This window comes from Felis catus, chromosome B1 (genome assembly GCF_018350175.1).
Source record: "Felis catus isolate Fca126 chromosome B1, F.catus_Fca126_mat1.0, whole genome shotgun sequence".
NCBI classification, from domain to species: Eukaryota; Metazoa; Chordata; class Mammalia; order Carnivora; family Felidae; genus Felis; species Felis catus.
The window spans coordinates 82,009,643-82,022,707 of NC_058371.1; the positions used below are offsets into that span (position 1 = coordinate 82,009,643).

General features: G+C 36.5%; 1 protein-coding gene across 3 annotated transcripts in view; it reads left to right on the plus strand.

Moving 5' to 3' along the window:
- ANAPC10 (anaphase promoting complex subunit 10) overlaps positions 1–13,065 on the plus strand; it is a 312,895-nt gene that overhangs the window by 148,652 nt on the left and 151,178 nt on the right. The window contains exon 5 of one of the 3 annotated variants that reach the window (XM_045055811.1): positions 4,317–4,343. The exons of the other annotated variants lie outside the window; for them this stretch is intronic. Coding sequence (XP_044911746.1) covers positions 4,317–4,328 — 12 coding nt within the window. The 3' untranslated portion in view covers positions 4,329–4,343. Of the gene's footprint in view, positions 1–4,316; positions 4,344–13,065 lie in introns of those variants that run through there. 3 annotated transcript variants of the gene reach the window in all.

The window sequence follows — 13,065 nt, forward strand, 5'->3', positions numbered from 1 at the left end:
AAACATGTATCTGACAAGGGCTTAGCATCCAGTATATAACCTACTCTTACAAATTAATAAGACAAACACCCCAGTTAAAATATGGGCAAACGACTTGAACAGACATTTCTCCAAAGCAGATATACAAACAGGCAATAAGCTTTATATGTTCTCTCTCTCTCCGTGTATATGTATTATACTCAAAACCATTAGTCATTGAGAAATGTAAATCAAAACCACATGAGATACATCTCATACCTACTAGGATGGTTATATCTAAATATCAGATAATAACAAGTGGTGAGGATGTGGAGAAATTTGAACCCTCATACATTGCTCATGGAATGTAAAATGGTTCAGCTGCTATGGAAAACAGTTTAGTGGTTCTTCAAAAAGTTTAGTTAAGCTACAGAGTTACCATATGACTCACAATTTCATGCTTAGATATTTACTCCAAAGAACTGAAAACAGGTATTCAAAGAAATACATGTACCAGCATGTTTTTAACAGCACTGTTCACAATAACCAAAAGATGGAGACAGCCGAAAGGTCCATCAGCAGATGAAAGGGTAAACAAACAGTGGTGTATATGCACAATGGAATATTATTCAGCCATAAAAAGTGATGAGGAACAGATACATTCCACAACATGAATAAATCCCCCAAATGTTATGCTAAAATGAGAGAAGCCAGACATAAAGAACTACATATTATATGGTTGCATTTGTATGAAGTATCTAGAATATGCAAGTCCATGGGGACAAAAAGCAGTTTATGGGTGCCAGAAGATAAGGAGAGGTGGGAATGGGGAGAAACTGCTTAACGACTAAAAGGTTTTACTCTGTAGTGATGGAAATGTTCTGCAACAATATAGAAGTGGAGGTTGAACAATATCATGAATTTACTAAATTCCACTGAATTGTTTGCTTTAAAATGATTAAATTTCTTTTATGTGAATTTCACTTCAATAAAGTACAAATTCTGTTATCAGTGGTCTATAAAGTCCAGGGCAATGGAAACAGTATGTGGGAAGGCAGAAAGGCCCAAAAGGAATTTGAAGAATTGAAATAAGATAATTGTAGTCAAACATAGTGAACTAAATTGAATCACGAAAATATAGGATGGAGAAGTAGGCAGAAGCCAGCATTAAGGTGATAATAGTAAGAGATGTGTTGATGGGAAGTAAGAGGATGAATGTCATAATGTAATTCACGTTTGTTTGCTTTTAAAAATCACTCTGGGGGTGCCTGGATGGCTCAGTCAGTTAAGCATCTGACTCTTGATTTCAGTTCAGGTCATGATCTCACAGTTCATGAAATTGAGCACCATGTCAGGCTCTGCACTGAGCTTGGAGCCTACTTGGGATTCTCTCTCTCCCTCTCCCTCTCCCTCTCCCTCTCCCTCTCCCTCCCTCTGTCCCCTACTCCTCTCTCTCTCTCTCTCTCTCTCTCTCTCACACACACACACACACAATAAATAAACTTTAAAAAAGAGATCACTCTGCTGGGTAGGAAATGGATTTTAGGGGGTCATGGAGCATTCAAGGAGTCTGATTGGAAGGCTATTTTAGAGATCTAAGCAATAGACAATGGTGGTTAGGTCTAGGAGGGAGGCAATGGGAAATAAAAGGACTTGAAGAGATTAAGAGCTTGATGTTTGATTAGATGTAGAGGTAGGATTGCCACATAAAATATAACGTGCTCAGTTAAATTTCAGTATTTGGGAAATATTAACACTGAAAAATTATTCATTGTTACTTGAAATTCAGATTCAATTGAAGGCCCTGTATTTTTAATTTCTAAATCTGGTAACCCTACATGAAAGGTGAAGGACATCTAGGTTTCTGGCACCAGCATCTGGCAGGTGATATCTCTCTTTTCAGAATTGGGAACATGGGGGAAGGAATCTGTTTTTCTTGGAGGACGGCACATCACACATTCAATTTGTATTGTAACCATATAGATTGATAGAATCACTCAAGGAATGTTTGCAGAATGCAAAGAGAAGAATGTACAGGAGGATATAGGATTATCTATAATTAAAAGATGTTCAGAGAAAAAGAAGCCAGTGTAGGAGACTGAGAAGGTTTTCTAAGACTGGAGGATGGAAACCATGATGGTGGTGGTGTGGAAGCCCAAGTCAGAGAGAGTTTTATGGAGGAAGTACTCTATAAGGTAGAAGTTACAGAGAAGTCAAATCAAATGAAGACTAAAAAAAGACCAGCAATGTTGGCAGTTAGGAGATTTGGGGAGACTGAAACAAGAATTCCTTTGGTGCACCTGGGTGGCTCAGTAAGTTGAGCTTCCAACTTTGGCCCAGGTCATGATCTCATGGCTTACAAGTTTGAGCCCATGTTAGGCTCTGTGCTGATGGCTCAGAGCCTAGAGCCTGCTTCCAATTCTGTGTCTCCCACTCTCTCTACCCCTCTCCAGCTAGCACTCTGTCTCTCTTTCAAAAATAAATAAGTAAAAAAAAAATCTAAAAAAATTAAAAAACAAAACAAGAACTCTTTTAGTGTGATGTTGTAGGGGGAGGGGGGGAGAGTTGTGCAGATCTAAATTTCATGGGTTATGGAATGACTAGGTAAGGAAATAGAAGGAACTACACATTTGGTAATTAAGGGAATGGTGCTAGAATAGCTAGTCAGTCATGGCAGTAAAGAACATCAATTCTAAATGCTATATGTTGTCCTCATCTGTTAATTTTTTTCTGAAGAGCACTGAAGCAAAAAAATTAAGAATCCATCTTTAAGACCATAGACAAATACAAAATGAAGGAGTGTGGATTTTCAAGATATTTCCTTTTGTTTTGCAGAGGAAGACCACAACTCCTTATATCTGACTCAACTATGATATAACTAGTAGCACTATAGCTAGAATCTAGACAAACACAAAATGAGTTTTCTTTTTCCTTTCTTTTCAAGATTTATTTGCTTTTCAGTTCCAGTGATCTAATATAGTTATTCTCTTGAATATCTGGAGGGTTGATTAACTGTACTTATCACTTTATAATATGTAGGGCAGGTGTGTTTGTGGATCTATGAGCCAGAGATAGAAGAGTGCATCTAAATGCTAAGTCAATTAACGTTGATTTTGTATATAGTGAAGCATACCATGTTATAAGAAAAATAAATATAACTTAAAGGCGAAGAAACACTAAACACCCAGTTAATTTATGGTGAAGCATACTTAGTTTATGATTTGGGTACATACTTTAACTAGAACAGTGTTCTGTGCTCATTTTTATTAAATACTGTAGGTGTTTGCTGGGGCATGAGGTAATAACCCAAATACAATTAAAATGACCATAAAATTAGGGTCTCCACATAGGCTCCCAAGGATGGGTCTGTTTGAGGCTTCTAGTCATCAGCATTGGGTGGTCTGCTATTGGTGCATGATACTTAAATAGAGCTTTTTCCCCCTTAGGTCTGTAAGGTGTTAAGGTGTTTTTATAAAACCCCATAAACCCTTGTTAAACACTTTTTTTTTTCATAAAGAAAACTTAAATCTTTATTTCACATGTTTTCTGTGGCACTATTTTGGCATTTTAACAAGTCCTTTAAAGAATCACTCTAATAATTGCGTACACCTCTGGGATAGGGGTGGAGGGGTATTTATTCAGGGTTTTTTTTTTTTTAATGTCAAACTGCCTGACACACTAAGCAACGAGCACAGCATTTTGGTACATTTTAATTTAATAAGGAAAAAGATCAAAAGATTCTCCAGGTGGGGAAAGTTAGGCTAATTTGGGTATTGTATATTAACTGATTTAAAGGAAGGTTTAACTACTGACTGAATTGACTATGATTCAAATATTGTAAATTATTTACTACAATGAGGGCTTCCCTAACACTAAACACTACAGAAGAAATAGCAGCACTTTTACCTACCCTGACACTCCTCATTCCCTTTTCCCACTTTATATTTTCTCCATAGCATTTACTACCTTTGAACATAATGCATAATTTATTTGTTGTATCTACTATTTTTAGTCTGTATGAATGTAAACTCCATGAGAAAGAGACTTTGTCTTTTTGTTCACTGTTTTATATCCAGTGTCTAAGACAGTGCTTGTGATATGATGGTATACAATAATTTTGTTTAATGATGGAGGGAGGGAGGGAGGGAGGGAAGGAAGGAAGGAAGGAAGGAAGGAAGGAAGGAAGGAAGAAGGAAGGAAGAGAGGGAGAGAGGGAAGGAGGGAGGAAAGGAGGGAGAAAAGGAGAGGGAAGAAAGAAAGGGAAGAAAGGGAGGAAGGGAGAAAGGAAGGAAGAAAGAGAGGAATGAAGAAAGGAAGGAAGGAGTGAATGAATATATTACATTTCATTTGTGTTCCAGGATACAGCATGAATTCAGCTCTCTGAGTCCAGATTTCACATGCATGTAAGTTTCTTTTACTTAAGGATCTCATTTCTCTTTCCTTTAACTCCACATCTTGAGTCACAAAATCTTGGCATCATTAAGAATAATATTTAAAAAAAAGAATAATATTTGTATGTTATAGGAATCATGTGATGTCAGACCATGGTTTTTTTATGATGTCATGAGGCAGTATTCTCTATAAATGCATTTGCACTCTAGAATTTCTTCCAAGTAGAAACAGGTGGTTATGTTAACTTTCTTTTTTTTTTCTTTCTTTTTTTACTTTAAAAGAAAGAAAACACTTCAATTCATAGCAATGTTGATATTTTCAGACTCTGTATTTATTGAAAATATTTAGCTGGGGAGGAGGATTCTGGGAAGATGGAGTAGGAAGCATCAGAAATCTTTCTTCTCACCTAGACAATAATCACACTGCAGAATCTCTTCTGTAACTATTTTGGAACCCTGGAGTCTATTGAAGGCTTGCAGATTCTAAAGGAAGGCTTGGAAGTTAATTTCAATCAATTTCAACTCTTAGCACAGTAGTAGCCCCCCTATCTTCCACTCCCAGGTCAAGGCAGGCAGCTATGCAGATAATCTTTGAGCAGCTTACATGCAACTTGCAGAAGCCAGGGTGAACATTAAAGACCCTGTCATTTGTTTATTTATTTTTAATGTGTATTATTGAGAGAGAGAGAGAGAGAGAGAGAGAGAATGTGTGCATGCGTGTGTGTGTGTGTGTGTGTGTGTGTGTGTGTGTGTGCGCAAGTGGAGGAGGGGCAGAGAGAGAGGGAGACAGAGAATCTGCAGTAGGCTCCATGCTGTCAGTGGAAAGCCTGACGTGGGGCTCGAACCCACTTTAGATCATGACCTGAGCTGAAGTCGGCCACTCAACTAATTGAACCACCCAGGCACACCAGGACCCTGTCCTTTAAATATTGAATATCTGATACTGAGTTCTGATTGCTGCTTCTAGTCATGTAAGTGCAGACACAGAAGTGGCCACCCATGGTTGCACCCCACCCCCCACTCCATTGCTGTAAGCCTTTCCCTCTCTGGCACAAATGAATGCCAGAGGATTTGATGAGCTGGCACTTTGTTTCATTTGTTACACATAATTTTTATCTTTCTGCCCTTATGAGAGCCACACATTAAAGACTAGGACATTCAAAAGCAGCTGCATAATAAGAGGAAATTAGAAAGTCATTTCACATGCCAACGGAAAGGTACAGGCTCAGAAAAGGCCTACAAAGACCTTGTTTATATTTCAGGCTGATCCTCAGCAAGGAGATAGCCTACAAGGATCAAAATAAAAATAAAAATTGCAAACCCTTGAAGGAGAAGAATTTGATTTTGAGAGATATCACATTATTAGATTCAAATGTCCATTTTCAACAAAAATATCTCAAAGCATATAAAGAAACTAAGCAGAAAAAAAACCTTTACCCAAGAAACTAAGCAGTATTGCCCATTCAAAGGAAAGAAAGACCTTTATGCACTTCAAAAGAAGAAGAAGAAGAAGAAGAAGAAGAAGAAGAAAAGAAAAGAAAAGAAAAGAAAAGAAAAGAAAAGAAAAGAAATATACAAACAGAAGCTATTCTTGAGGAAGACCAAAAGGCAGATCTACTGGACAAAATAACTATCATAATGATGCTCAAAGAATTAAAGGAAGATGTGGGAAAAGTCCAGAAAAAAAAATGTATGTTCAAAATGGAATATTACCAAAGACAGAAAATTTAAAAAGAGGCCAAAAAGAAATTCTGTAGTTGCAAAGTATAATAAGTGAAGTAGAAATTTCACTAGAGGCATTCAAAGGCAGATTTGAATCATAGGAGAAAGATTCAGCAAATTTGAAGATAGGACAATTGAAATTATCGAGTGTGAAGAACAGAAAAAAAAAATAAGAGAGCCTAAGGAACCTGTGGGACACCATCTAGTGGACCAACTTACACACTGTGGGAGTCCTAGAAAGAAAGGAGAGAAAGGAAGGGAAGGAGAGATCATTTGAAGAAATAATGGCTGAAAACGTCAAAAAATTTGATGGAAGACATGAAGACAAACATCCAAGAAGCTCAATGAATTCCAAGTAGGGTGATCAAAGAGATACACACCAAGACACGTTATAATCAAACTGTCAAAAAGTAAAATAGAATATTGAATGCAGCAAGAGGAAAACAAATGGTTACACACAAGAGATCCTCAGTAAGATTTTTTGCAGATTTATCATCAGAAACATTGGAAGTCAGAAGGCAGTGGGCTGATATATTCAAAGTATTAAAAGAAAGAATCTGTCAACCAACAATCTTATATCCAGCAAAACTTTTCTCAGAAGTGAGGGAGAAATTAATACATTCCTAAATAAACAAAATCTGAGGGGGTTCTTTATCACTAGATCTGCCCTGCAAGAAATATTAAAGGGAGTCCTGAAGATTGAAATAAAAGGATGTTAGATAATAACTTGAAGCTGTATGAAGAAATAAAGATTTCAACAGTGTATAACTCCACTTTTTATTTTCCACATGACTTAAAAGACTAATACATTTTTAAAATTTATTGGTCTAAAAGCTAGTGTTATTGAGAATTTTACTTGTAACCACACATTTTGTTTCCTACATAATTTTAAGAGACTAGTGCATTTTTAAAAATAATTATTGATTTAAGTTCTTGGACACATAATGTACAAAGGCATAATTTTGCGACATTTACCGAAGGGGTGAGGATAGAACTATAAAAAGCAGAACTTTTGTATCTTTTTGGAATTAATCTGATATAAATTCACATTACAGTGTTATAACTTTATGATGTTAAATGTAATCTCCGTGGTAACCAAAAGGAAAATTGTTATAGGATATACATAAAAGAAAATTAGAAGATAATTAAAACATTTCACTCCCCCCAAATCAACTAAATACAAAAAAGATCAAATGCAGGAAATGAAGGATAAGAAAGTTATAAAGCATATAGAAAATAAATAGCTAAGTGACAGAAGTAAATACCTAGTTATCAACAATTACTTATTAGACTTTCTAGTCAAAAGACAGATATTGGCAGACTGGATTAAAACACAGATCCAGGGGCACCTGAGTAGCTCAGTCAGTTATGCATCTGACTCTTGATTTCAACTCAGGTCATGATCTCACAGTCATGGGATCGAACCCTCATCCCATGAGCCCGCTGAGCATTGGATTCTCTGCTTGGGATTCTCTCTCTCTCTCTCTCTCTCTCTCTCTCTCTCTCTCTCTCTCAAAATAAATACATAAACTTAAAAAAAAACCCACCAGATCCAACTATATGCTGTCTATAAGAGACTAACTTTAGATCCAGATACTCAAATTGGTTGAAAGTGAAAAGGTAGAAAAAGTTATTCTGTGCAAATGTAACCAAAAGAGAGCAGAGGTAGCTAGCTATATTATTATCAGACAAAATAGACTTTAAATTTAAAAAGGTCACAAGAGACAAAGGGAGACATTATATATTAATAAAACATTTTATACAATAAAGATAAAACCATTGTAAATATTTATGCATTCAATAACAGACTATCAAAATATATAAAGCAAAAATTGACAAAATTGAAGGTAGAGAGAGACATTTCTACAGTAACAGTTGGAGACTTCAATACTCAACTCTCAATAATGGATGGAACAACTACACAGAAGATAAATAAAGAAATAGAGGACTTGAACAACATAATGAATCAATTAGATCTAATATATGTATATATATATATACATATATATATATATACATATATGTGTGTATATATATATATATATATATATATATATAATACTCAATAACAACATAATACACATTCTTCTCAAGTGAACATGGAAAGGTCTCTGGGATAGACATATGTTAGGTAACGAATTTTAAATTTAAAACAGATTTTAAAATATAGGTATCACACAAAGTATCTTCTTTGACCACAACACGATGATGTTAGAAATCAATAACAGAAGGAAAAGTGGAAAATTCCACATTTGTGAAAATTAAACAGCCAGTGAGTCAAGAAGAAATTACAAGGGAGTTGGAAAATAGTTAGAGACTGTTAGAGACTGAATGTTTGTGTCCTCCTAAAATTCAGGTTGAAAACCTATCCCCCAGTATGGGTTTATTTGGAGATAGAGGAGCCCTAAGGAAGTAATTAAGGTTAAATGGGGTAAAAAGTGTGTGGCGCTAATCCACCAGGATTAGTCTCCTTATAAGAAAAAAACAACAGAGAGGTGCCGCCTCCCCCTGCCCCCTGTCTCTCTCTCCTCCCACATTCACCAAGGAATGATCATGTGAAGACACACTGAGAAGGTAGCCATCTGTAAGCCAAGAAGAGAACTGAAAGTAGGAAACTGAACCCTGCTGGACCTTGATCTTTCTAGCCTCCAAAACTGTGAGAAAATAAATTTCTGTTGTTTGAGCCACACGGTATGGTATTTTGTCATAATGGCCTGAGCAGATATATTTGGTGCCATGAAGTAGGCATGCTGATTGTAACAAATACCTAAAGTTATGGAAGTAGATTTGGAAATGGGTAATGGGTGAAGGCTAGAGGATTTTGGAGATATGTGCCTTTTGTATTGTTTTGTTTTGTTTTTGAGAGAGAGAGAGAGAGCACAAGCAGGAGGGGGCAGAGAGAGAGGGAGGCGCAGAATCTGAAGCAGGCTCCAGGCTCTGAGCTGTTGGCATAGAGCCTATCATGGGGCTTGAACTGGTGAACTGTGAGATCATGACCTGAGCCGAAGTTGGACACTTAACCAACTGAACTACCCAGGTGCCCCAAAGATATGTGCTTTAAAAAGCCTAGATTTCCATGAAGATGCTGTTGGTAGAAAAATGGATGTCAATGGTGATTCTAGTGGGTCTCTTAAGGAAAAGAGAAGAGCTGGAGAGAAAACCTCCATTTTCTTAAATAATCATGAATAGAATATTGGTAGAAATATGGATTTTAAAGATCACTCTCAGATGGAAGTCTCAGATGGAAGTGAAGAATAGGTTATTGGAAACTAGAAGAAAGGTGATCCTTGTTACAAACTGGCAAAGAAGTTGGCTGAATTGTGTTCTAGTATTTTGTGGAAGATAGAACTTGTAAACAATGAAATTGGATATTTAGCTGAAGAGATTTCTAAGCAAAATGTTGAAGGCATAAACTGGGCCAGGAGCTGAATGTTATGGACTGAATGTTTGTGTCTCCCCAAAATTCATATGTTGAAGCCCTAACCCCCAGTGTGGCCGCATTTGGCGATGGGACCTTTAAGGAAGCAATTAAGGTTAAATGAGGTAATGAGGGTGGGACCCTGATCCAATACGATTAGTGTCTTTGTTAGAAGATACACCAGAGAGCTCTGTCTGCCACCACCATCCCCTCCCCCACATGCACAAGAAGAGTTTACATAAGCACACAGTGAGACAGTGGCAGTCTACAACTCAAGGGAAGAGTACTTACCAGACACCAACTCTTCTGGTACTTTGATCTTTGACTCCCAGTCTCCAGAACTGTGACCAAAATAAATTGCTGTTTTTTTAAGCCACCCAATCTATGATATTTTGTTATGGCATCCCAAGCAGATCAAGACAGAGACAAATGAAAATGACAATATGCCAAAACTTATGTGATGCAGTGAAAGCAGTGCTAAGGGAGAATTTATGGTTGTAAGTACTTACACTAAAAAACAAAGAAGATTTCAAACCAACAACCTTTACTAGAAAAAAGAGCAGACTAAACTGAAAGTTAGTAGAAGAAAGGACATAACAAAAATTAGAGCAGAGATAAGTGAAATAGAGAATAGAAAAGCAATAGAGAAAAATCAATGAAACCAAAAATTGTTCCTCAAAATGATAAACAAAATGGATAAATTTTTAGCTAAAAAGACTAAGAAAATAAGAATGAGAAGACTCAAATTACTAAAATCAAAAATGAAAGTAGGGACATTACTGCTGATTTTATAGAATTAAAAGGATATGAGCGTACTATGAATGTATGCCAACAAACTGGATAATTTAGATGGAATGAACAAATTCTTAGAAACACAAAACTATCAAGACTGAATAGTGAAGAATTAGAAAAATCTGAATAAATCTGCAACTAGTAATGAAATTGAATCAGTAATCAAAGATCTCCTAAGAAAAGCTATGGACCTGGTGGTTTCTCTGGTGAATTCTACCAAATATTTAAAGAAGAATTAACACGAAGTCTTCTCAAACTTTTTCCAAATATTAAAGAGGAAGAAATATTTCCTAACTCATTCTGTAGGGTCAACTTTACCCTGATAAAGGTAAAATAAAAGAAACAAAAGCCAAATAAAGAAACTACAGGAAACACACACACACACAACACAACATGAAAAAAATGTCTCTAATGAACATTGATGCAAAAATTGTCAGCAAAATACTAGAAAACTGAATTCAAACAGTGTATTAGAAGGATTATACATCATGACCAAGTGGGATTTATTCCTGGAATGAATCATCAATGATCTAAGGATGATTTAACATGAAAATCAGCCAATTTAACATACCACATTGACAGAATGAAGGGAGAAAAATGTATGAACATCTCAATTGAGGCAGAAGAAACATTTGACAAAATTCAATAACGTTTCATGATAAAAACTCTCAGCAAACTAGAAGCAGAAGGAAACTACCTCAATGTAATAAAAACAATATATGAAAACACACAGAGAACATTATTCTCAGTAGTGAAAGGCTGAGCCATTTTTCTTCTAAGATCAGGAACAAAGCCAGCATGCCTGCTTTTACCACTGCTATTCAACATAGTAATAGAAGTCCCAGGCAGAGCAACTAAGCAAGAAAAAGGAATGAAAGGCATCCAAATTTGAAAGGAAGAAGTAAAATGACCTCTGTTCATAGATGGTAAGATCTTATATGTAGACTCTTTTTCTGCCCAAGGCTCTAGGGGGATACACTTTTATTTCTCTAGCTCAGTAAGTAGAATTTCTCTAGTCTCTTTTTATTTACAAAGAAGCCCTCCTAGATTCTTGGCCTTACTCAGGTAGCTCAGTTTTACCTTCCTGTGGCACAAGGTTTATCCGTGAGTTTCCATCATTTCCCAGGCTTAAGACCCTATCTCCTAGCTGGTAAGGCTCCTCACTGGCCCTCTGATTCCCCTAAGGAGCCCCGTATCTCCGGTGTCAGCTGACCCCTGGTGTTAGTTTTCTGGGGCTCCTGTAGCAAAGCACAACAGACTGAGTGGCTTAAACCACAAAAATTTATTATCTCACTGTTTTGGAGATTAGAAATGTGAGATCAAGGTGTCAGCGGGGTTGATTCCTTCTGAGGCCTGTGAGGAAGAATCTGTTTCATGCCTCTCACCTAGTTTTTGGTGTTTTGCTGACAACCTTTGGTGTTCCTTGCTGCATGGGATATCCCCCCAATCTCTGCCTTCATTTTCACATGGTGTTCTCCTGCATGTGCGTGTCTGTGTCCAAACTTCCCCTTCTGATAAAGATCCCAGTCATGTTGGATTAGGGGCCCATCCTCCTCCAGCTGACTTTAATCCTAACTTAACTAATAACATCTGCAATGAACCTGTTTCCAAATGAGACTGTATTCTGGGGTCCTGGGGGTTAAGACTCCAATATATAAATTTTTATTTTCTGCATTCTTGTTATGTTCTTAGCTCTCTTTCAGTTGTGCCTAGTAATAAAGAAAAGGTAAATTTTAAAAATAACTGAAAAGAACTTTTAGAAATGAAAAGTATAGTCATGCTGACATAACAGTTGTTAGGCACAATTGAAGAAAGAGTAGTAAACTGAAAGAAAGCTGAGAGCATAACAAGAATGCAAAGAAATTTAAAAAATGAAAAAAAAAAAGATGAGAAAAAAGGTGGTTTAAAAACACAGATTTTAATTTAAAATTAATCTGATTTTTTAAAAGTTTATTTCTTTATTTTTGAAGGAGAGAGAGAGTGCAAGTGAGGGAGGGGGCAGAGAAAGAGAGAGAGAGTCCCAAGCAGGCTCTGCACTATCCGTTCAGAGCCCAATGCAGGGCTTGAACTCACGAACTATGAGAGTATGACCTGAGTATGACCTGAGCTGAAATCAAGAGACAGATACTTACCCATCTAAGCCACCCAAGCACCCCAAAATTAATCTGATTTTAATTTGAAACTTAAAATGAGGAGATGTACTATTTGCTTTCTGAGAAGTTGCAGAAGAGGAGATGGGAGGGACAGAAAGAACTGGTGATTCCTGTAAATGAAGGGAAAATGGGAGAGAAATTTTCAGAAGTGAGAAAGGCATTGATTTAAAAAAAGATGCTCAGTGTGGTTAATTCCTAATTCTTCAGGAGTTAACACAAAAGAGTCTTGCTTCTTCCTACTGTCTGGGAGGGAAACTCTAAGAAAGATCCTTAATTTTGTGTTGGTATTTCTGGGAAAAAGAGTTGCTGGCCAAGAGGTTGAAACTACTGGCTAGGAGGTAAAAAGACTTGTCTGAAGACTTCTCACATTTTTCTCCACTTCCAAATCACATTATGTTACAATAATACGAACTATGTCCTTTTAGTTGTTGGATGATATATTATCCAAGTAAAGTTTAGTGTATTTGTCATACTGAGCAGTTTAACGAATTAAATAGTATTATAAATTCAACTACTCATCAAAGAACATTTAGAAAATGTTTAGACTAAAGCTATGGCCATACATATGTAGGGTGTGTTTTATAATGCTTAACTAGTAGGTGGTTCTTATTCTGAATGTAATACTTGTTTT